The sequence below is a fragment of the Dermacentor silvarum genome, chromosome 3 (assembly GCF_013339745.2).
Source record: "Dermacentor silvarum isolate Dsil-2018 chromosome 3, BIME_Dsil_1.4, whole genome shotgun sequence".
Lineage (NCBI taxonomy): Eukaryota > Metazoa > Arthropoda > Arachnida > Ixodida > Ixodidae > Dermacentor > Dermacentor silvarum.
This window is the reverse complement of record NC_051156.1, coordinates 123,144,178-123,170,420: the sequence shown is the minus strand read 5'-3', so window position 1 is coordinate 123,170,420 and position 26,243 is coordinate 123,144,178. Positions and strand designations below refer to the sequence as shown.

The 26,243-nt window shown below is 48.4% G+C and overlaps 1 protein-coding gene across 1 annotated transcript in view; it reads right to left on the bottom strand.

Moving 5' to 3' along the window:
- Positions 1 to 4,400: 4,400 nt before the first annotated feature.
- The window catches only part of LOC119445753 (uncharacterized oxidoreductase TM_0325-like), a 42,063-nt gene continuing 20,220 nt past the window's right edge, over positions 4,401 to 26,243 (bottom strand). The window contains exons 5-9 of the mRNA XM_049664725.1: positions 20,598 to 20,638; positions 18,319 to 18,474; positions 16,958 to 17,027; positions 11,854 to 11,936; positions 4,401 to 4,601 (exon numbers count right to left, since the gene is read on the bottom strand). Coding sequence (XP_049520682.1) covers positions 4,401 to 4,601; positions 11,854 to 11,936; positions 16,958 to 17,027; positions 18,319 to 18,474; positions 20,598 to 20,638 — 551 coding nt within the window. The remainder of the gene's footprint in view (positions 4,602 to 11,853; positions 11,937 to 16,957; positions 17,028 to 18,318; positions 18,475 to 20,597; positions 20,639 to 26,243) is intronic.

Sequence of the window (26,243 nt, the reverse complement as noted above, 5' to 3'; positions counted from 1 at the left end):
CGCGTTAAAACGAGACGCCGCTTGAAGGCCAATTCGCTCGCTGCTGATGCTGCCGCGCCGAGTAGCGTCTGTGTGGTGTCTTTATGTGCAATTGTAGATGCGGTAGTTGCTGACGACGCCGAGCATCATCTGTGTCCTTTCCCAAAGCAAGCAAAACCGTGCTATCGCTCGACAAACTTGTTGGCGCTGAGCCGTGTTCCGTCAAGGGCTGCAGAAGATAGCGCCAACCTTTCCCTTCATCATAAATAATCACTTCTCTCTCTCTCTCTCGACCAACTTTGTTTAACCACGCTCAACCACGGCAAACTACTTTTACAGTGAGGTTTCGTCCGCATTGATAGCGGACTTTTAGAACGGACAGACTGCGCAGCATATAATGCCATAGTAGGTCCACTGAAAAAAAAAGACAGAAAATTCAGCAAGAAAACTATATACTCCGTAAAAGTTTGTTTTATCATGTCAAGCTATGTACTGCTGTTTCTGCTAGCTTCATTCACGTCGGCGATGATTTAGAAAGCCTAGAGCGCCTTGACGGCAATGCCATACGTCGACGGCGCAAGTCAAGCTGTTGGGGCACGCGGCATTTTTGAAAAATGAAATCCTGCAGAACCCATCTCACTATGAATGTCGACGGTAATGTGATTAGCACTGAATGAATGTAGCGATGCACCATATTGGTGCCGTAGAGACGCGTTATGTATGAGGGGTGTATGCAGCCGCATTCCTCTCTCGCTTCCCACTGAATACGCTGCGTCATTCAGTGTGCCGCCGTGAAATGCGCGCATGGCGCTTATGTGAATAAACATTCAGAGAAGCTTATCTGACTATTGCGAAGCAGCTGCTATACCTCGACGCTTTCTTCAGCATGGCCGCGTGCTGAAGAGAGTGACGCTAGCCATGATGATGAATATATACAGATGAAGAAGATGCGGGTGAAAAATAATGCTGACAGTATTTCCCCCCGCGCGCAGTAGCGGCCAACCTGACTGCTGGTTATGGCGGTGAACGGCGTACGAAAGGCTTTAAACGCGAAACATGCACAATCTCTGTGGAACGGCAGCGGCCGCCGAAAGGCGTGACAACGGGAATGACGCGATAGTTCACTGGCGAAGTTTGTTCCCGATCAGCGTAGGGTCCGATAAAAGAGGATGGAAACTTTTGCGTATAACCTAGGGCCTCGACTGGAGTCCGCAATAACACTTGTGGGATGCGTCGTAGGGAGTTTTTTGACGTTGTTGACTGGCGTCGGTATTAGGGCGAGCGCGGCGGCGACACCGAGCAATGCGCGAAACTAACTTCTCACCCACGGATGTCGACTAGGGCGCCGGGACACCAAACAAAGAAGCGTCGACGACAGTGATCAGTTGACAGCCTTACACGAGCAAAACTGGTGAATACCCCGTAGTGCGTTGCACGGCGGTGTTGTAAGCGAAAGCGACAAATGGCAAAATGACATCCCAATTGCTATGGTAAATGTACATACATTGATATCATGTCCGACTGCCTCAGACGAAAGCGCTCTGTGAGGCCGTTAGTGTGAGGGCAGCCGGTGGAAGTCGTCTTATGGATGGTGTTGGACGCACGGAAGATATCGTCGAGGAGCTTCGACTGAAAAGTCTTGCCACGGTCACTCAAAAGGACACGTGGGGCTCCCTGACGTAAAAAAATGGCTTCCAAGAAAAAGGCCGCAATCTCCGCTGTACCGTCTCAAGTCATCTACGGCTGTGACAGTGAATCGCTTACCGCCAGCTCATATGATCGAGTAGCAGTCCATACAGGTCGATACCAACGAGGGCGAAATGCGCTTCAGCTCACGGTAAAGGTGAAAGCAGTCCAGCGGGAGGTGAGGTCAGTCGTTCGCGGTGTAGGCACAGTGAGCAGGAAGCCACGTATTTCGCTACGCTGGTTGCAAGTCCAGGCCAAGAGAAGCGGCTGCGGCTGCGCTCACAGGTTTTCTGGTAACCAAAGTCACCGGCCATGGGATCGTCGTGAAAGTACTCCCGTATACAGCTGGGCCCGAAGTGATCACGGAAGGACAGGAACGCATCGGTGTCCTTCGGGCTGAAACAGGTATTGGTATAGCACCGAATTTTCGATCTCTGAGTTTCTTCAGTTGCCGACGAAGCCGAACATTGGGTGAACGGGATGTGCAGCGGAGACGTTTCATAATGGAGTGGCAGCAGGAGTCACTACGTTTGCAAGATGCGAACGTATGAGGAAGGTTAGGTGAGCCGGTGGAGAGCTGCGAGCGAAGGAACTGCAGAAGCCGCGCGCTGAGATTCGCTCATGCAAGGTTGTAGGCAAGCAGCGTTTGAAGACATTGGTAGGGGACAGCGAGAGAGAGCATCGGCGTCCTGGTGTTTCTTTCCAGACTTGCAGGTGATGTCGACGTCGTATTCTTGTAAATGAAGTATGCAACGACAAAGACGTCCCGATAAATGCTTTAGCGTCACCAACCAGCATAAGTCTTGGTGATCCGTATCGACCGTAAAGTGGCGGAGGTGCAGATAATGCCAGAAGTTTTGTTTGGACCAAACAACGGCGAAACACTGTTGCTCGGTGATAGCATAATTATTATTTGCAGCTGTCAGCGTGGAACTTGCCTATGTGACCACACATTCTTCAGAATTTTGCTGACGTTGCAGGAGAACAGCACCGATACCGTGACGGCTGGCGTCACGTTGTAGTCGAAATGACAAAGCACAGGCTCGGACGTGAAGGCACGCTTGAGAGTGTGAGAAGGAGTTTGGAATTTGTGCGACCATACATACAGAGGTCCAGAAGGAGGGAGTTGATGTAGCGGTGCCGCGATAGTAGTGAAGTTACGTATGAAGCGCCGGAAATACGACCTTACCGAGGACGCTAGGCAAGTTTCTGACTCGTTGCGGCCTGGGGAAGCGAAGAACAGCGGTAATCTTATCGGGGTCAGGTCGAATGCCCTCCTTGGTGACAAAGGGCCCGAGTACTTTGATGGTTTTGCTTGTGAAGCAACACTTTTTTGTATTCAACTGAAGGCCAGCTGCAGAGAGGCCTTCATCGAGGTGTTGCAAGTGCTGATCGGAGGTGGGCGAAAAGATGACTATGCGTTCCAGGTAGCATAAAGACGTCTTCCACTTTAGGCCCAGTAGTACCACGTCAATCATTCGCTCAAATGTTGCGCGAGCGTCACATAGACCAAAATGCACTAAGTTAAATTAGTTATGTCCATCGGGCGTGGCAAAGGCGGTGTTTTCTTTGTCGGCTTCGTGCACGGGATCTGCCAGTAACCGGAGCACCGATCAAGGCTGGAGAAATACTCCGCGCCTTCGACAAGTGTTCGATTCCGTCAAAGCAGAGGATAAATTTTAAGCAATTTTTTTCATAAAAGAGCGTTTGGCCATACTAAGTGGCACACAGTTGCGGAATTTTGCGTCAAAGAGGTTTGTTGGTGAGCGGCACATATCCAGTGGCTGACACAGCCAATGACGCAAGCTGATGCGAAAGAGCGTCATTGAAGAGCGGTGAAAGCTCAGTGGAACACACCCAGTGACTCAAGTAGGCTTCAAGAGGTTCACCGAAGAGCGGTACGCAGCCTACTCGCACATATCCGGTGAGACAAGTCGGCATCTAAGTGGTTCATTGAAGAGCGGCGTGTACCCGAAAGCATATACCGAGTGCACTAAGTCGGCGTCAATGAGATTCACTGAGGCGAAGTACATACCCAATGCCACATACCCAGTTCCGCAACCCCTGTTACCTTTGTCGGCACGAAAGAGACTCGTTGACGAGCGACACATACACACACATGTCGCATGCCCACAATCTGAAGTTGGTCCAACGGTTGGCTTCGAAACCCGTTCCATCAGCCGAGCACCCGGTGCTTTAACCATTGGACCATGGCCTACCCAGTGACCCAGGTTCGCCCGAGGGCGATTAAAGACAGAGATAGATATATAGATAGATAGAGCCGGAAAGTGCGTGAACCACCCTGAGAGTGCTAATTGCATTAAAAGATAACGAAGGAAAAAAAACAACAAGAGTAGAACCCATACTTCTCAACCACAGTAATCAAGACAACGTGTGGCACAGTGCACATATCTTTATTTTGCCTTTTGCGTAGAGTGCTCACCGAAGGCGCCACGTATTACGTGCGTCCGCCGCAATACCACCTAAACCTTCTGGGTATAATTAACCTATGCGGGAGTAACTGCTCGCTTAATATTTATTTGCATTGCAGAGCGCTGTATTGGTCCCTGTTTTGCCTTTCTATAGGTCCAAACAGAGCGAAAACATTTGTTCGAAAAGCGCTGTCTATAAAAACCGAGTTTTTGCATGACAGAGGAAGGGCTTGTCAGTACTGCCTTATTGTTTTTACATTGTACCTTGGCAGTATGGCCATCGTTGAGCAAGGCCTTGACTTCTCACGCAGTCTTCTGGGTATCCACCTTTGGGGCGGAATTCGAGACACTGGACAGGAGGAGCAGGCCCCCATCGACGGGCATTGTTATCCCCGTGACGAACGCGGCGTCATCGGATGCCAGGAAGGCGATGCAGCGGGCCAATTCTTCCGGTGTAGCCACTCGTCCCAGCGCGTGAATAGCACTTTTCTTTTCCTCGAGCGTCTGCACGGACGCAAAGTTCATGCAAAAAAAGCCCGGGAAAGTCATTATTTACCGTGAATTTCACCCATACCATCAGGCGACTGTTAAATGCAGCGCATGCGGTATGGATAGAAAATAGAAATATAGCGAAGAAGGTTACCCTCATCACAGATCGTATAATGCAAGCTGCGGCAAAAAAGAGTGTAAGCAAACTGCACCCAGAAACTGCACATAAAAGACGCGATATTGCTGTCTCCAACGTGCTGAGGAAACAATTCCGTTCCCCCTTCCGCAACCTCTCACTTAAATTGCTACCTTTGACATGATGCAGACTGCGATTCGTATACTTCCGGACATAAATTTCCCAACTCAGTCATCTTATTGCGATTTCCTGCCGCCCTTGACTTTCCCATCTAGTGATCGCCATATCGCGAAGGAGCATACGGCGAGTTATATCTTGCTTGGAAGATAACAAACGCGCGCCTACATCAACGTTTGCTTCAGCTCGATGCGTTCAGCCAAAGTTTGTTCGTGGCCATGGAAGTTGCGAGGAGCACATGCACTGTAACGTTCCGGAACACTGGTACTATATATCCAGTTAGACACGGTGAGTTTGGTCGGTGAGTTTGGTCACGCGGAATCGCAGCGTGTGCTACAGGAAACCGTTGCCTCTGCTGGGCGGTGTGCTGCAGCGCTGCTTCTGGCTGGCAAAGTTTCCGCGGTGCTTACACGCCTACTCACTGACCTGAGCCGCCACCGTACACTCCATTGAGGTCTAATACGGAGATGCCTTTTGAATACGACTCACCCACACAAGAATGGGACTCGTCCTACATTGAAGGCAAGAGCTCCACTGACACACTTCCGTGGCACCCCCCATCAATACTACGAATACTGCGCACGTCATGACAACCGCGAAATTGGGGTAGTGAACTGCTACTGTACTCCTTGACAAACGACTTGGAACCTCCTGCACTTCTATCTACTCCGAGCAGGCGCATCAGTACTCCGAAGTGGCCAAAAGAATCCACCGTAAAATTGAACAGCACACCAGAATATTGCAAACACCAAAGACCACCATAGTGTCGACTGGCGCCTTCTAGTTCTCTGGACCAAAAGAAAAGAAATACTTCTGAAAAGATGACAAAGATAAGACGAACAACCAGCTAACAACAAATATCAACGCTCTACACAGGAAAGCCAAATTTATGCCGTTCACTAAGAAAAGCGACGATGAATGCAGCACTGCGAATATATTACTTTACAGCTTCACACTTCTTGAGTTTGCCACCTCTCGCGATCTCTCCTATTTCAACTTCGGCCCCGCCATGCCCTTCTAAATTACCTATTCCAGCGAGCCTCCTTGATAATGAGCTTTTCAGAAGCTCAGAGAAGTTTTGTACTCTTCATTCAATCCACCACCCATTCGTATCAGTCGTTCGACTAGAACATGAACTCCTCCTTATCTGCTGTGGAACAGAAATGTGCCCCGCTTCAACTATGCAGAAACACAACTGCAGGACCTCATGGCATTACACATGCCACTCTACATAACCTGCCTGACAACAAACTGGGATAAATTATACAGCACTCCATTGCAGAGGCGCTATAACGTAAAATGATTCTAAACTGTTTTGATTCCAAACTCCTGACGTCAAATTTACGTAACTACCGACGCAAGCATCGGGCGGCGACCCGCAGCGTTGTCTGAACAACCCAATCAAACACTCTCCTCGTTTATAGGAGGTCACCTTTGTTCGCTTTCAAAACCAATAACATTGTCTACACTCAGCGGTTTTCTTATCTAATTGGCTGACAAGAGGCGAAGAGCACGCTCTAGTGGAGAGGGTTTCGATGGGGCCGAGCCAGCACAGTGAAAATAGATAACCGCATGAAGAGGGTGGTGCCGCCTTCTCCGATTGGTCTGCTTCACCTTACTTAGCTTGCGGTGGCTGGTCGAAAATCGCGGCGGCGTGCAACAGAAGGATAAGAATGGCGCTAAAACAGATCCTCAGCAAGGAAGAGTTGGCAGAGCGATGTCGTATGAATGCCGAAAGAGCTCGATAACGTTTTACTTCCACACAAAACGGTTCATCATGTGGAAATAAATACATGCCCACCGGCAGGTGCGAGTAGCGATCGAGGGCCTGAGCGATCGGCGGGCAGCCATCTTGTATTCCTTTTGGAACGAGACAGTCTGTGGCTATTAAAAAAAAATTCACTTTTGTTCGGCATATTAATGCATTTTTTTCACCACTTTGACGTGGTGAGTCTTCGCGGTTTTGCGAGGTCGCGTGACAGACACTCGAAGTGGGCGTAGCCAGAAAACATTGGACCAATAGCAGAGTGCTAATGGGGAAAAGGCGTCGAATCACGAATGATTATTTTTCTTTTGTGCGGCTTAATCATGCATAATCAGTGTGCACACTTTATATGAGATGGGGAGCTATCGCGGTTTTCTTGACGTCGCGTGACACACAGGCGAAGTTGGGAGTGGCCCGAAAATGTTTTGAGCAATCAAGGAGGCTGATTGCAGAAACTGGAATCAAAACAGTTTGGAATCATTTTACATTATAGCGCCCCAGATTAACATGAGCAGATCAACATTTGCCATAGTTGTAAATATGTCCATACAATTCTGCTTCTCAAGCCTGACAAACCACCTACCAGTCCAGCAAGCTTTCTACAAATATCGCTCATGTCTTGCGTGGGTAAATATAGTAGAAAAGATGGTGCTGACTAGGCTGGCATGGCATCTCGACGTCCATCAGTGTTTCATTCGTGTCCTTAGACGCTTCAGGCGACATGTATGTGCGCAAGTCGTTGTTTTGAAAGTGTACCAAGTTCTTGCAAGGCCTACTGTTCGCAACTTCCAACTACTATGGCATATACGTACATCAAGAGGATGTTTGACCAAGTCCTGTATCAAACCATCATCGATGGCCTCACCTCTACGCATCCAGACACACGTTTATTCTACTACGTCGAGGATTTCACAATAATCCGCAAGGTGAATTTCGTAGGCCCGGATAGGGAACTGTCTGACCAAATCCCAATTCAACGAGGCACCCTAAAGGGCTTCATCCTATCGCTCACACTTTTTTAAGCTCGCTACGCCGCGCCTCCCTTTTATGCTGGGCAAGATCTCGCGCCTTCGACAGGCTATTTGTGCCAATAACATAACGCTATCGTGTATCTATGGCAGGGCAAGTGAACAAGAGAGTTCCATCTAGGACGGCCTACAAGCGGTCCACCACTACATCCGCATCCTAGACCTCATGTGCTCACCCGGAAAGTCGCAGTGGGTTGTAGTGTTCAACTCCATCCGAAAAATGCTGGCTCTCCGGTAATCGAGAGTAGATGCAAGCATGAAATGACTACTTTATAGCGTCTTCCGCTGCCTGTGATGCTGCTGCCTTCAACCGCTTTTCTTCTTTCAATAGTGCAGCGCGCGCAATAGTGCAGCGCCGGTGATTACTTGTTATTTTTGTCGCGGACCGCTCACGACTGACGGACCGCTGGCGTTCAAAAGAACACAGGCAACCTCTCTATCTGCCTTTTTAACGTCGCTAAGGGAAAGTACAACTACAACCTCCGCGTACTAGAAGTTACAGCTTGAGTGATATTCTGAACAAAGATTAGGAAGAAATCGGAAGCAATATTTTCCTAACTTGTTTGACAAGTATCTAGCATAATTAATGTGGTCCTGTACAAAGGGTTGGGGGTCAGAGACAGCATTTTCTTAACTTTTGTCTGGTTGCCCGGGTGACCTCGTCTTGTTCTCACAGCGATGCGCGGATGTTCTCGTTTGAGTGCCCGAATAATGGCTCTGGCTTTTGGCTCAAGGTCACTTGAAGGTCGCCGACAACGGCAGCTAAAAGCATTTCATGCTTAAAAACAAGGTAAACTGCCGGCGATTCAATCAAGCTCGACATGGATGGCTAACCTATCCCCCGACGCCACTGCATCAGGATCCTTGCATTTATGTGGCAGCATAACGGGCGACATATGCAATGGCTACCACAACCCATAACCCAGGTAAAATGGATCTACGAACCATATATTCGCCTGCACAACGCTCCGCCCATCAAACCTCAAAGGGCGCGAACAGCGCAATATCAGCGAGGCGATTATATACTCTCAGATAATGTACAAATATCCTTACCCCAAACTCAGCGCTACTCCATGAAATAAGCTCCAAGCTTATTCAAGCGAATTGAAATCGAAGTACCTGCCTAGGTCCTATCAGCGATGTGCATAATGCATCCATCAACAACACTCTTGACGGGAAAACTCAATAACATTTAACTAGGTCAATACTCAATGCATGTAAATGAAGTTCAGTAGGAGATGCAACATGGCGTCTGTAGTGGAAGGGGACGCAAGGCGGTGCAGCGGTGCCGGCATGCAAACAATTGGAGAACTAAACGCCCCTTAAACTATGGTGGTATTTTTTACATCTTTTTTTTTTTTTGTCAGCGCCAGCGTGCAGTCTTGGAGCTCCTTCGACCACGAACACGATGTTGTGACTCATATTGAACGTGGCTGTACACGTGGACAAATATCAAACAGAAATTCATTGGAGCGCACTACATAATTTGCATAATGAAGGAATACTGCCGAGTTGTTGATTATATTAGTATTATATGATTACTATCATTATTTATGGAGCGTACCCTTATGTGTTCCTCTACGGTGACCTCAGGTCTCTTCGCAATCGTCGTCTTGACACAACCCGGGCTGCAAGGAAAAAGCAGATAATGTGCATATCGCTTTACTTCTTTTTTCCTATTTGGTGTGTCACCTTCAGACTTACCAGCAAGGCGAGACCTGACAAAACGATCATCGCCATTAATTAATACGGTGCACTGCAGCATGAAAGCCCATCTCATCTATCTCCGGGAAGATTTAGGAAGAGTGCTTGCAAGGAATGAAGGCCATTCAAGCAATAAAGGGGTACTGATGAAATGCTCTATTGAGCCCTGATATTCTCCGCTTTGTTTCGCACAACATCAGTTTATCGATATCTATATCGTTTATTATATGTTTACTATTTGTAACTTCAAAAAATCACATCATCTCACCCTACTGGCAACCATGGTGGGATGCGAAAGCATCGCGGGGGGTGCGCATCGAGTTTCCGTTTCGTTTCACTTGGCAACACAACCCAATGAGAGTTAGAGTGAGAGAATGTATTGAGAAGAGAGGAGGCGTTTGTACGGGGTTGTTTTCGTTTGATGTGTACGTCGATCGCCGCGTCGTCGGGAACGTTCCTGGGTAAGCATTGCACGAGTTCCTGCACTTCGATCGGCGGTTCACGACTTGCCCCGACGCTGACGTTCGTTCTGGACGCTCCCGACCTTGCTCACGTTGTTGTCGAACCAAAGCCGGTCACACACGTTGCAGCTGAGCCCGAAGCTCTGAACGCAACAACCCCGGCTTCCCGAGCCTTCCTCTGCCCCGCGGCGGTGGCGCTGCCGCTGCAACTAGCGCTGACGTTGACATTGTTCATGGCTTTTCGCACATCATTGCACAGAGAGAGAATGACGGAAGCACAGCGAACGCGCGCTTTATATTGCGCCGTGACACTTGCGCCGCCTACCGGCGTACCCTTAGAGAGAGAGTGAGAGAGAGAGAGAGAGTAATATGCAATGATTTGCTGCGCCGCACCTGCGTAGGAGAGGAGAATGAGGGAGAGTTGCGCGAGCGCAATATGGGTGCGGACGCCGCAGAACGGACACTGCCCCGAGCATCAGACGCTCTCACATCTAAAATTATACCGACCTTGAAATTACGCGGCGAAGACGATAATGGCAGGCTTGCAAGTTATCGTGTGATAATCAGGAAAGGCAAAAGAAACATCAAATCAGAATATGTCTATCGTTGCAGTAAACTCGGAGGGTGATCCTAAGGTCAGCGGATCCATCAAAACCAACAGAGCCGAGGTCGCTGAGGAATCGGCCATTGCTTTCGCAAAGTCTTCCACACTAGCCACTATCATAGTCAGTGATTCTAAAACCGCAATTCTAAATTACGCAAAGGGGCGCATTTCAACGGAAGCACAACGAATCCTGGCAAACATTTGCGGTGAGCGGGTTGTCCATATCATCCGGGCGCCTGCGCACTCCTACCTCCCCGGCAACAAGGCGGCCGACACCATGGCTCGAGCACACACAAGCCCAGCCACCGGGACACCACCGATGGGGCTAAGAAGGGACCGGATGGTTAGCTACAGGGAGATAACTAGCCGTAACAGGTTGGGGAGGGTCCGCTTTCCCCCTGCACACTCATCACATAATAAGCAGCAGGTGGTGGCATGGCGCCTCCTTCAAGCCAATACGTATCCAAACCCCGTGACGTATAATCGCTATCGTATAGAACAATATTCGGCCAAATTTTATTTTTGTCAAGAGAGGGCGGACCTAGATCACATTATCTGGGCCTGCCTTCAGGCGCCCAGACCTAGCCTAAAAATTAAAGATGGGAAGCTATGGGAGACCGTGCTGCTCCGCTCGACACCCGAAGACCAACTCTTGACCGTCCAGCAGGCCGAGGATGCCGCCAGACAAGGGCTTCTGGCTACCATCTAGGCGGGGTTGGCCCCCAAACCAATCTGCCGGCTGCCTAAATAAATGTAAATTTTCTCTCTCATGAGCCATTCCACTCTGTGAAGGTGGATGACCAGCGAAGCTGTTTAGCACATGACGCAGAGGTGACAAAGAATGGCGAGGTCGCGTCGAGTCCGGACTCCCAAGGAGAAACGCGCCTACGAAGAACGACGCCAGGAACAGAGACGAGAATTCAATCGTCGCCGGGAGTACGCAGTACACGCGGCCTCCCCATTATGATGAGAGAAGGGATGTGAAATTCAAAATGAAGAACGGCACATTGTCTTATGTGCGTGCGCAATGGTGTCGCAGCCCCGGAAGAGCATCAAGAAACGAGGCACGCAAGCGGTTGGAACGTCGACAAAGAGATGGCGGTGGGAAAGTAGACATGGCCGACGTGGGTCGGCCTTTTGGGCTACGATGCGGTCGTGTGCTACGACTGGCGCTTCGTACACAGGGCACGCCTCAACTTGCAGCCCCTGAACGCAGCTAGGCCTTGGGCACATGCCTCGAACCAGAGCTGCAGGGTGTGCGGCTATGCGCAGGAAACCTTTACGCACGTTCTTTGTCACTGCATGAGCCACAGCTCTGCATACACAAGCCGCCACAACAAAATTGTTGTCGTGGTGAAGACCACCACCGCAAATAAGTCCACGGTGACTCACCAGAACAGGCCCGTCGGTGACACGACCCTCCACCCCCATCTGGTCCTTGCCAAGGGAAAGGAGGCAATCATCATCGACGTAACCTGTCCGTTCGAGAACCGACTCAAGGCACTGGAATCAGCTCGATCGACAAGCACAGATGGAGAAGTGCAACCCCTACGGAAGTACCCCTGGCGCCGCTACCAGCGAGTCAGCATCGAGGAAATCATCGTCGGAGCGCTCGGATCCTGGGACCCAAGTAACGTGAGTCCTGAAACGACTCAGCAGCTGGAGCTACCTCCGGCTGTCGAAGAAGCTCGCAATTAACGAAACGATTGCGGCTACACGCGAAGTTTACCCTACGCACGTGGCATCCAGATGAGGGCAACACTCTCCCCAGTGGATTTCGCCTGCCACGACGTGAGAAAACATTAAAAAGCAAACAGAGCAACCAACACACAAACACTCACGCACTAGGCTTCCCTTAAATAAAGGAAAGTTACAGATGAGAAACAGAGTAAATTTCATCGTGCGGAAAATGCTAACATTTTCGAAAAGTATCTGTTGCTACCCTTGTTCATGGGACTTCTTTGGGTCCCAGGTGTGACAAGGGTAGTTCAAGGGCACGTTACAGGTCCCGGAGCCCACTACCTGGAGTCCACAGGGGTATGTGCCATTGCGCTTGGACCCTTTCTGCACAATCACCAGGATCGGCCCACATTTTTGCACACGCACATGAAAAATGCACGGAAGTCTAACCATAAAAAGCTTCGCTGTAAAAAGAAAACACGTCGCGGGACATACGTTGTGGAACATGATTGACTGAAGTGCATTGCTACAAGGCGCTGCGCTAGTTTGTGATTCGCTGGTGACGTTAATCACCGACAAAACACCACTAAAAGTCTCAACAAAGAAACTCTCAATTGCGGTATCTGCTTTCGTGGTGTTTTGTCCGCGCCCAACACTTTCCAGTATTTTTAAGCCGCCGGTTGCCGTAATTTCCGGTTCGATTGCACACGACCTTGTTGCTATTCTGTTTAATTTACGGATAAGTTTGTTCTGACTAAGTGTTATCTATTGGGCATGGCGTTTAAATCACAGACAGGGTGAATATGGTTGATAAAAATTCTCATGGAAGGTAATAAGCACTACCCCTTCTCTATGCTGAAAGCACAGCTGCACTGCAACACAGACTCTGGTACTCTGATGTTTAGGTATTTACATCAGATGAAAACTGTCAAAGCAAACGTCTACACAATAAACAAGGAGCACACACAACGAGAATGCTGAATTAATAAGTTGCGGCGGTCGTCCAGCGTTGTTTCTGGTCTATGCATTTCTTTCGCATATTTTGTCTCTCATCATAACGTACCGGCTAGGCCATCACTTAACGTTGTTGCGTCAAGTAATTAAGAAATGAACACATAGCCCTGACTAACTCATAAAAGGAAAGAAAAGCTAGCGTATTAGGCGCTAATGATTTTAGAGCGAAGCATTATTTTGTTATATTCTCCACTTTTTTCGTGTGGTGAGCCGGGTAGTATGGTCCAAGGTGACCGACACCTTAGACCATACTACCCGGCGCGCGAGAGCGACTCTCTTCTGTGTAATGAAACAATAAACCACGAATAAAAATGTACTTTCAATGTGTGCTCATAGGTACACCTCCAAGGCGCACAGACGTGTTAATGGAATAGCACATGATATTCAACCTCTTTAATTTCGTATACTCGTCTGCAGAATTCTGGTATGTGCGACCTGATGGTGCGGTTTTACAGCGCGAAATTTTGACCGACGAAGTACCACTAATGAGCGCTTGTCCGTTCGGCGCAATCAAGCAATAAATTACGACGTAAAGCCTGTACATATAATGCTGGCTTGTACCTGTAAAGCACACAGACCTAACAGAATAGCATATGATATTCGATGGCTTCTTTATTTTCTTAATTGGTTTTGTATTTCACATGCGCCGTTATTGGGCTGTTGGACATACGCCCGTAGTTGGCCAATCATCTAGAATGGGCTTGTGCCACTGTTACAATAGGGAGTATATATGTTCATATTTCAATTTAAACTTATTCCCACACTTCGTTCATCAGAAATTGAATGAAGAGGGGCAAAACGCTTTGTCAATCAAGAGCTTGACGGGATCTGTACCCTTACAGTGAATGGCAGTGCGCCAGTCGTAGGTATCAGTACTAGAAATCAGGGAAACTTCTATACTAACGAGAATGCAAGAATTAACGCTTGTGGAATGCTAAAAATGTCAACAGGTAAAGAAAACATCTATTGAAGTAGAAAAGACAGAAAAAACGCATCACATTTTACAATTTCACTACAGTGGAACCGGGGTACATGATTATGTATTAACTAAGATAACTAGGCTGCTTAGAAAATAAAATTTCACATCACTTTGCCTCATCTCATGGGCGTTTACACCACAATAAATTTATTTATTCATAAGTCTGCTTAATTGATGTACTATGCTGTTATAGCCATGATTTGTCCTACAGAAAAGTACACACACGTTGTCTTATTCCGGAAGCTGTACACTTTGTTCTGGAGCGCTTCTTAGATGACACAGTGACGTAAACGACTGGTTAATATACTTTAAACTCATTTTGGTAACGGAGCAATAATCTTTACTTGTAGAACATCTCAAAAGGTAATATCCTGTACGTAAGGAATAGATTATGTGGCGGACAATGTCCTGGAAGGTTTGCAATTTGCCGGAGAGCTGCCGTTTCCAATTTGCGAATGCTATCTATATGTACGTGCGACCACGTACCCCACATTAACGAGCAGTAATTTACTTGGGCGGTAAAAAAAGTGAGTTGTACGCTAAAAGCTCCACCCCCTCAGGTAATTTACATACCAGCTGTTCCAGAGCATTACAACTAATCTAGCAAGATTGCAAGGAATACGGTTAACTTGAAAATTCCAGAGTAAGTGCTCACTGAATATCACGCCAAGAACTTTAGATTCTCACAAAAATTATGTTTTACTTAGCGCACTTCCAAAATAAAGTTAGACTTTATATGTTTCTGGGATGGTGATATATGTAGCATGCAACTCTCATCACTGTTCATCCCTCCACGAGGATCGCAAATATCCCTCAACTTGGCTGCGTCGACGTCTCACGCGGTGCATCCGTTTGATCTGGTGTATAAAGTTTGGGATAGCTTGTGATAGATTTACTGCATGAACATAAACCGTTGATCATTTTTGAAACAGTTGAAACATTCGATACTGCTTGATAATACAGTTGTATCCTGTGCGGCCAGCATCATAATGTTTTCTCGGCGGAGTACGAAAAAATTAGTCATGCCATCACCGTCACATGATCGTCGTTACCGTCATCGTCGTAACCTTGCTGCTGTCGTCGCTCACACGCTCGCCTCACACACACACACAATTGCTTGTCTTACACAAACATGTGCGTCCGTTTGGTAACGCTTTGCAGAAGGATAATCAAGTCACAATAACCAGCCACCTGCAAAATGCTTCGCATATCATATATTCCCACAGTGCGTGTGATCCGCAACACTCTTAAGGTAGCTGTGTCAGTTCCTTGCCTGTAGCGAAACCTTGAAACACGAGATGGTTGAATAAGCAAATCTGGGGACAAACTGCATAGTGCTCTTACTTGATTGTGTTCACACGTACACCATACGGAGCATTCTCTGAAACGAAACAATGAAAAGCGTTGTAATCAGTTGCCTGAGCAAAGTACCGTTTAGGCACTCTGCCTTGAGCCTCCCCTATAGGAGACTCCTGAACAAGGCTGAAAATTCGCAACGAACAAGCCTCGGATTTATCTCATTCGCTCTGAAACGTCGTCGATTATAGCTCCGTCCGATTCAGTGCTACCTCGCTGTCGGGCAAAAGCTATCTCATCGTTTTCTGCACGAGGCCTGCGCAATACGCGTCGCGCAAGCGAAGGCGCGGTCATGAAGTCGTGATGCACCAAACGTGCACCGTCCGAAGCTAAGGTTGACGCGCATATGCTGGTTGGTTGCATTAGTAAACAAAATAAACAAAATATTGTGCTTGCTGAAGTTGCGAAGGCATGTCTGCAACGAAGCAGAGTATTGTACCTGCGCATTGTCGCCGATTGACTATGTGACTATATGACGGATATTTATTGAATATTCGAAAATAGGGTATTTAGAACTCGTTTCAGAGGACTACACCCTTTACATCAAAGGTGTTTAATCTTGCATATTAACGAACGAGCCCTGCAAATCGCTTGCTTGCGAGCACACGCTTTTTGTACCGGCACCTTTGTATCGGTGCTACAGCTGCGACCAGCGACCACAAACAAGTGACCAGAAAAATCGGTGAAATAGCCAACGAACGCTATTTGCTAAGTGCCACTGCATCTTTGGCTCGTGGCATCAGTTATATAGTAACTTTGGCCTCGGACTCGGTTAATACCAAGTGGGACATTCAAAATGGCTCACCGAACCTCAAAAGCAAGAAGTCTTAAACGCAGCAACTGCCTCATCACCTGCGTTATAAACATTGATTTACACCTACAGGGAATTTCCAAAATGGTGTAAGGAAACTACATTTCAACGTCATCTGAATCGCCACGCTGTTGATACGTCGGACAGGCTTTGACATTGTCCTGCTGAATGATCAAAACGGAATAAGAAGACTGTTTTACTCAACTTATTGCAAATTTCAGACAGTTTTCATACTGCCAACAACCCTCGGCGCACAGATGGCCACAATAGGTTGGCGCTACCATCGCGAAGGACAGATGTGCGTACAGTTGCAGGATGCGCTTAGAGACAACTCGCGAGCCTCTACGTTGCTCTGTCATACACGTAGCTTGTTCAATGCATCACATTCCCCAGCATAACATGTGAGTGCCGTCGTGCCACAGAGTCCCACTATCTACTTTTTGGCTCCTATGATTGGCTGACTTGGCCCGTAGCTATGTCTGCGCTGCAAGCAGGTTATCAGCCAGAGTATGGTACTACTCCCTCACGGACACTCTGCGTGTTCATCCCGGGTTCGCTGCATTTGGCCTCTCGTTCACGTGCCCCTCAATCACGCTGTCGGAAAGCGCAGTAACGTGATTGGCTGCGTTTTGCCGCAGCACCTACAGCGCACTCACCTAGTGCGGCGCATCGTGTCAGGTGGTCCAAGGCTGCTTTGCTGACAGCGTAAGGCAGGCCGATCTGAACCTGTTAGTAGAAGTAGCACAGATGTAGTTTGTTCAATCAACATGATGATTATTAGCTGCAGCCGCTGTAGTAATAATTTTTTCACTGTTCAAAATAGTAGGAATAGTAATTGAGGTCATACATAGTGCTACCACGCAGCACAGGCTAGTAGTTGTAGTAGCAGTAGCAGTAGTTGATGGTACGAATAACCGCAGGTGCAATGAATGTGGCGAAATTAAAGTAACCACTATCAGCGGTCACGCAACTATAATGGGCTGTGCAGGCAGAAACCCGTGTGCCTTGCTTTACCAGCGGGTGCACCAGTCTTCATTGAGTGGTTGCAGGAAAAGCAAGATAATTAAAAATTCTTCAATAACGCAATGAAGCGCATGAACTTTGTCCTACCAAGAATGAACATCCTTTGGAGCTTTTAAAACATGGCAAAGAAACTGCTGCCGTCCTTATACGAAAGACTGCTTTGCCCATTCATGTAGTATTCTGAAGGCGGTCCTCAATAAATTGATCTTTATTTGAAAGTTTCAATATTTGTGTACCAATAGTAAGCACGCAAGAGGCGAGGAGCTACTCGCGCGACATGTCGAATGCGCATCCTAAGAGAGCCGAAGACAATCCACAGTGCAATTATGTGGCCGTGCGTTAATAGTTGCTGTGGGCGTGCATTTAGAAAGACGCGGCAAGTCATGCTGTGGAGATGCACTTAGGGATGACGAGGAGGCTTCGTACAACCTGAGCTGGTAAACGTTGGAGCACACGGAAAACGGTTTTACCGGTGTTACCCAGAACGCGCATGCTATGCCTTGAAAAGACAATGAATGTTACGTTGCTCTAGCATTGTATGTACATATGCATCCTGTAATTTCTCACGGAAAATATAGACATATGAAAAATTCTTGCTCACCTCTTCTTCATGTATGACACATGCGGTGTGCAATATAAATCACGGTGGATTATCGCTTAAGAAAACGACACGTTTTTTTTGTATGTAACTGCTTGCTCGTTGATCCATTTAACATACGACATCATTGGTTCGCCTGTGTGGAAGTCGTCGTTCTGGCGCCCACAAGCACATTTATTAGGCACCATGGAGCGGATTCGGCGTGCCAACCATCCTTGCCGCTATATGGATGAACTCGTCGGTAGTAGCGCCGCTACCGGGGCCCTAACCATAAAGTACAGAGCGATATTCCTTATTTAGAATCGCTCGTTGATGGCTGAATAGAAATAGCTAAGTGAAAGTTTATGCATAGAGTATGTGCAGTATTTACATTATGTTCAGTGAGCACGGGGGTACTAAATCTGCTTGCACATAACGACGTCCGCAAAGTTCAGGGTGATGGAAGGGAACGTCCAGCTGGAAAGCGTAATACTCGCCAGGAGGGGCCTGGCTGTTCAGAAACAGTGTAAGAGTGGCCAGAGCGCTGGGATCTAGGAGCAGGATGCTGGTCCCCTGAAATATGGACAGATGACATATGGACAGTGTCCCCTGAAATATGGACAGTGGACAGATGGTCTCTTGCCCCGTGCGGTATTCGTTGTTACGGCCTCACTGTTTGTGGCGACGGTGGCAATTACACCTTTTCACTATCTTTGCTGAAACTGGGAACGGCGGAATCGTCCGGAAATGCGGCTCCGGTGCTTATTATAAGGTTCAGGTAGCCGACACTGGCTGCAGCGTCTCGGGCGATGTTTGCGGTGTCGTCTTCGTAAGTAATTTGGCTGGCAAGCAATTTGGGTCACTGCGTCGGCGTATGAGGACGGACGGACGGACGGACAGACGGACGACGGACGGACGGACGGACGGACGGACGGACGGACGGACAGACGGACGGACAGACAGACAGACAGACAGACAGACAGACAGACAGACAGACAGACAGACAGACAGACAGACAGACAGACAGACAGACAGACAGACAGACAGACAGACAGACAGACAGACAGACAGACAGACAGACAGACAGACAGACAGACAGACAGACAGACAGACAGACAGACAGACAGACAGACAGACAGACAGACAGACAGACAGACAGACAGACAGACAGACAGACAGACAGACAGACAGACAGACAGACAGACAGACAGACAGACAGACAGACAGACAGACAGACAGACAGACAGACAGACAGACAGACAGACAGACAGACAGACAGACAGACAGACAGACAGACAGACAGACAGACAGACAGACAGACAGACAGACAGACAGACAGACAGACAGACAGACAGACAGACAGACAGACAGACAGACAGACAGACAGACAGACAGACAGACAGACAGACAGACAGACAGACAGACAGACAGACAGACAGACAGACAGACAGACAGACAGACAGACAGACAGACAGACAGACAGACAGACAGACAGACAGACAGACAGACAGACAGACAGACAGACAGACGACAGACAGACAGACAGACAGACAGACAGACAGACAGACAGACAGACAGACAGACAGACAGACAGACAGACAGACAGACAGGACAGGACGGACGGACGACAGGACGACAGACGAGACGACGGACGACGACAGACAGACAGACAGACAGACAGACAGACAGACAGACAGACAGACAGACAGACAGACAGACAGACAGACAGACAGACAGACAGACAGTTTTAACAGGGGCGAAGCATCCTGCGGTCCCCTAGAATGGCTTCAGTAGCTTCTAACCACATTAAATCAGCAACAGATTTTGTTTTCAAGAATTGACAGATGCTTTAGCATACGTCGAAAAGGATGAAGGCGAAAGCCAGCGCTCTCACGAAACATTAATTAAATTACTTGACATTCTCATTCGAATGCATTGTTCACTTATAATTTGTTTTCCCCCACCAAACGTCGTGGGTTGGTTGAGGTGCCTTAATTTATGGTACCTTAATTAACTATGCGTTATTAACTTCGTTCTAATTAACACAAAGTCCTGTGTTAATTGACACTGAATCGTGGGTTAATGACAGAGAGTCGTGGGTTCAACTCCTATTAAAGGTAGTGGGCTCGAGTACCTTAATTAACTCTATAATAATTATATGTCCCTTAATTAACTTCGCCCTAGCACCAAAGCTCGAGGGTTCGACCTACCGAAGGTTGTGGGTTCGAGTGCCTGAATTAACTGTATCTTAATTAATTTTGTCTTAACATCAAAGGTGGAGGGTTGAACTTCTTTTTGTACTTTTCGTGTACGCGACGCGTTTTCGCTCAAGGACGTCTAAGGCTTTCACCTCAATAAATGAGAAACTCAAGAAGTTTGGGCTATGAATGTCTTATGGACGCTGAGTATATGCGTATTTTTGTCGTCAACGCGGGAGGAGGTGTGTGGGCCTTTATACTACTTGAATCTAAATATAGCCATTTGAGAATCCTATTAGAACTGCGCAAAACAAAATGATCGCGCCGAACAACCTACATTACCTCTCCGGACCGTGGTCTGCTTCAAAAAGTGTGGATCGACGATGTCTCCGCGGACGAAGGGGCAGGTACTGTTGGCTAAAGCTGTGGTCACGAAAGACACACGCCCATATAGCTTTACAAAAACAGAGCTGTCATTATGTTTGGTATTTTACTCACTGCAGTGAGTGATCCGATGGTAGAAATGTTCACGACGCTACCTGAAACATACAAAAATATTAAAAAAACATAGATCACTGACAACTTAATGACAATGCCAGACTTGGATGCGGTACATCATTGCTTTTAGCGTTTGTTATAAACTGCCCACACCAAGAAACAATATTGCGGCCAAATTATAGATGACAGTGCCGCCCAAAGCTTTGGTGGTGCGCACGAAAGCACAGTATTTACATACATAGAGGTAGGCATATGTTACTGTATTAACGCGATAGCGTTGAAGGCCCTGTGTCGCAGTAAATCTGGTCTTGGCGTTGGGGGTGTTGCCCGGCCTAGAAAATCATCCCGAACCACCCCGACCGCGCAGTCCCTCCGCGTGGCGCAAGGCGTTAATGAACTAATTTGAATTTCTCAAAGTATTATCCATCAGAAAATCGTAAAGTACCACTTATACACAACCTGCTAAGTTGAATGTTTGAGAAAACATAATTAGTTACGAGGAAACTCAAACACAAACCCCTTTTCCAGCATTTCCCCCATACAACAGTAGCCTTCCCGGGTAGGTTACTCGCTAAAAAATTCGGGGTAGCTTGCACTAGTATCGGTAGTGGATGCATCGGTAGTGAATGCGAAAGGCAATCTGGTGAATGCGGCCTCTGTGCGCAGCAATTCTACTCACGAGGCGGAAGAGGCGGCTATCGGCCTGGTCACGCACAGCGCACTTTTGTCTCATCTTCGTCTTCTCGGACTCCCGTACAGCCGTTAGGTCCTTTTCGGCGGCGCGCCTACCGAAACGGGCGAATAGAATTGCGATCAACAAGCTCACTAATTTCGGTCAAATCGCCACGGAAGCATATTTCCACATTTCATGGTTCCCGGCCCACCTGGGAGACTCAATCCAACCGCACGGCTGCAACCCCAACGAACGGGCTCACCGGCTGGCGCGCGATTTCAAGACCCGCGCAGCCGTCAACGGCCCTCCTGGTAACGAGGCTTGCATCCAGAAAGACCCATTGTGCACCTTTCACGAAATCTTCTCATAGTACCACTTGGAAAGGAGGTGGTTCTCTCCTCCTCACCCAAAACTAAATAAACCACAAGCTAGCACGCTCAGAATGTTACAAACCCGGACGTACCCCACTCCGCGGTCCCTTAGCAGGATAGACCCACACTTCCTGCAGTCGTGCCCCAAATGCGGAGCTGATTCATGCTCTTTCGATCATATGCTCTGGCTGTGCCCAGCCATAGAAAACTCTATACTTGCCACAAATGAACAATGGGAGGAGTTCCTAAAAAGCGACCACCACCACATCCAACTCCAGGCAGTCCAGAGGGCCCACGACATCGCAACGGGATTTCGCCTCCCGGTGCCATCGTGGGCGGAGCCACCGACTTGACCTGAGGGAGCCTTCGGCTCCCCCTGGCCAGTTTCTCAGGACTAATAAATGTTCTTGTCACCGTCAGCTTGCACTAGTTGCGCAAGGCTACAACTACAGCGGAGCTGATCGGTTCCTAGCTGGTAGTGGCTATACGAAGTAATACCAAGTGATGCTAAGTTAAACGAGGTGTATAAGCATTTCCTCGTGATCCGTGGCATCGGGGAACGCCAGCTTACAAAGACCAAGCTTGCAGCGATCCCCTTAAAGTCGGCTTCACTTTTAAACAGAAATGCATTGCTAGGAAGACGTTATTCCAGGAGCAATACAAGCCGTCTCGTATGAAAATGTGAATGCCCTAGGACCTTTATTATTATTTTATTAATTGTTTACTATTGCCCCGATGCGCGCGTGTGTCCAAAACGCATTTGGCAGGCCAAGTCCCAATAGGTGACCCGTAAAATGAGAAATCGCAGGGAATTGTGGGGCGCGCCGTCTGCTAGCAGCTTCCGGTTCGACGGACGACGCGGCGGCATCGGCGGCATGCCCGGCGCACGTGTTTTTCTACACGGTTTCAGTTGTCAGTCGTGCGAAACTTTCCGTCCGCTTTGTCGACCACCAATGTCGTACAATTCATGCAGCTGATTTCTAGGTTTTTAATTCACTCTGGGCGTGACGATGACGAGCCAATAAAGGCAAGAATAAGCTTTTATTCATAAACGAACTGGTTTTCGTTTGGGCAGCCTTTTTGTTTCTGCCAGGTTTAGCTCTACGACATTTGCCGCTGCTTGGACGCACCGTCACCGAGTGCTCTGCCTGCGGGAGTCATTTTATCAAGCGTGTAGAAGCATTACTTAGAAATCAGGGTGCTGAGGCGATGGCTATAGCAGCCTAGTAAATACTGCCCTGTGATCGTCGCTGCAACCGGTATCGTCAGTAACGGAGCAGCTAGCGCAATTAGAAAATGAAGTGCTGAAAATGTTTGAAAACTGCGCGCTGTCAACGTCATTTCCTGGTCAAAACTCTAGGTTCATTTGAAGTGGTACGTAGTTAAAAGTTCTTGCTTTTTTGTCAACAAGATGGGGAAATGGCTGTATCGCCGATATATCACGGCTGCGCATTATCTCTATCTGTATTCAAGGAACTAAGGTGGGCTAGTTCGTTACGAGTAGTATGTATGTTTCTCGCTGTGTGTCCTGTATAAATTTGCACCATAAAACCGTGTTTCACATTACCTCTATAAGTACATGCGTGTACTGAAATAGTTATTATTGCTTGAGGCAATGTTAGAGAAATCGGGATCGAATCCCGGCCACGGCGGCCGCATTTCGATGGGGGCGAAATGCGAAAACACCCGTGTACCTAGATTAAGGTGCACATTAAAGGTGGTAAAAGGTGGTAAAATTTCCGGAGTCCCCCACTACGGCGTGCATCGTAATCATATCGTGGCTTTGGCACGAAAACACCATAATTATTTTTTAAAATCTTATAGAAATAAATATCTTGGGGAATCATTCCGTTAGGGCCCTTACACAGCTCATCGCCGCCTGATTAGTGCCACTATACGTTCATTTTCTTTTTGTTCGCTGATGGTTCAGTTTTGAAAGTAGCAGCCATGCCTCTGATGCTTGAGCACATCTGACTCGGCAACGGAGCGCTGCAAGGCCGTGGTTACACGAGTTTACCTTTAACGCTTGAATTTGAGCAGCCAACGGCTAAACAGCCGATCATGGTTTTTCTAGGCGGCTGCAACCGAGTAATCTTCATGTGTGACGAAGCCAGACTACAAGCGCATCAATAGGCTTAAACGGCGAAGCGGTGGCGGCGGCTGCGCTTCCTCGAACCGGAAACAGCGAGCAGACGGCGCATCCCAGAATTCCTCGCTCTTTTATGGATCACCTATAGGTGACCCGTAAAACGAGCAATCGCAGGGAATTGTGGGGCGCGCCGTCTGCTAGCAGATTCCGGTTCGACGGACGACGCGGTGGCATCGGCGGCATGCCCGGCGCACGTGTTTTTCTACGCGGTTTCAACTGTCAGTCGTGCGAAGCTTTCCGTCCGCTTTGTCAACCAGCAATGTCGTACCATTCATGCAGCTGATTTGTAGGTTTCAGTTCACTCTGGGCGTGACGATGATGAGCCAAGAAAAGCAAGGATGCGCGCTTATTCATAAAGGAACTCTGGTTTTCGTTTCCGTGTCTTTTTGGTTTCTGCCAGGTTTAGCTCTACCACATTTGCCGTTGCTTGGCCGCACCACACTGACTGCTCTGCCTGCGAGTCAGTCAGACAGGTGAAAAAGTTATCGTTATTCCATAATTTATCAAGCGTATAGAAACATTACTTAGAAAATAGGGTGCTGAGGCGATGGCTACAATGGTGCATACTGTTCTGCGATCGTAGCTAAAAACCGATATCGTCGGTATAACGGCGCAGCTAGCGCTGAAAATGATAACTTTGCGCGCTGTCAACGGCATTTCTCGGTCGAAACTCTAGGTTCATTTGAAGTGGTACGTAGTTAGACGTTCTCGCTTTTTTTGTCAACAATGGCCGTATCGCCGTCACATTACGGCTGCGCATTATCTCTATCTGTGCTGAAGGAGCTAAGAAGGGTTAGTTGGTTACGACTATTATGTATGTATCTCGGTGTGTCCCGCTTAAATTCGCGCCGTAAACCCTCGCTTAATAATGCCTCTATATGGGCATGCGAGTACTGAAATAGTTCCGGTTTCCAGAGTCAATGTTGAAGAAAGAAATATCTTGGGGAATCATTCCGTGTCGGCCCTTACATCTAATCGCCGCATGATAAGTGGCACTGTACGTTCATTTTCTTTTTGTTCACGGATGATCTCTGCCTTGTTACAGTTTTGGAAGTGGCAGTGATGCTTGTGCTCAGCTGACTTAGCAAGAGTTGCTGTAAGGCAGTAGTTACATGCGTTCACCTTTAACGCTTGAATTTGAGCAGCCGACGGCTGAAGAGCCGACGATGGTTTTGCTAGGCACCTGCAAACGGGTAATCTCCGAGTGGGACAAAGCCGGACTGCAAGCGCAAGTGGTTCAGTCAGCTAAGGCGTTGCGCTGCTGAGCACGAGCTCGCGGGATCGAATCCTGGCCGCGGGGACCACATCTCGATGGAGGCGAAATGCGAAAATGCCCGTGTGCTTGCGTTGTAGTGCACGTTCAAGAACCCCAGGTGGTCAAAATTTCCGGAGTCCCCCACTATGGCGTGCCTCATAATCAGATCGTGGTTTGGGCACGTAAAACCCCAGAAAGAAAAACGGACTGCAAGCGCATCAATGGAATTCAACGGCGAAGCGGTGGCGGCGGCTGAGCTGACTCGAACCGGAAGCAGCTAGCAGACGGCGCATCCCACAATCCATCGCTATTTTACGGGTCACCGATTTGACCTGCCGAGGATGCGAGCGCCATCTGGATAAGATTTTCGCAAGTAGCCTACCCGAGCGCGCCGCTGTTGGTATTGTAGAAATGCTGGGAAAAGGGGTTTGTGTATGAGTTTCCTCGTAACAGAATTATGTTTTCTCGCAATTCATATAACAGTACGACGCCACCTTGTCTGTAGGTTGTGGTCAAGTCGTACTTTACCATTTTTCTGACGGATTTCACTGAGAAATTCAATTTTTGTTCACTAACACCTTGCACCACGCGGGGGGCCTGCGCGGTTGGGGTGGTACGGGATGATTTTCTCCTGAACTAACACCTTGCGCCAGGCGAAAGCCTGCGCGGTCGGGGGTCGGGATGGTTGGGGATGATATTCTAAGGCACGGACGATGGCATCCACGCCGATGCCAGATTTTCTGCGACACGGGACCCGTAACGCTGTCGCGTTAAAGGGATATAGACACAAAAGTTGGCGGGTGGCTTTTTGCGCCGGAACAAAAGTTGGACTGTTGAAAATGACGAATACAACGAGCTGCTTTGAAAAAAATAACGAAAAACATCTTTTTTTCGCGACTTTCTGTTGCACCTTGCCTCCAAGCGGCCGCCGGCAGAAGCTGAAATCTGACGTCATAACACCCACCCGCGCGCGCGCGCGCGCGCGGCGAAGGTCGGCCACAGCCGTCGCAGTGTTTCCGGATGTGTTCGTCCCTTGCAGAGTTTGTTTAACCCCTTTCGGCGATCTTCGCACGTGGTCCATCCGAAGCATTATCCCCGTGGGCGCTCCACGCAGGTGGTGCGGTGCGTCTTACATGCGCCATCCCGCGGTCGTCGCTCGGTATTGACGCATTCGTCGCGGCGGAAGGAAATGCCCAGA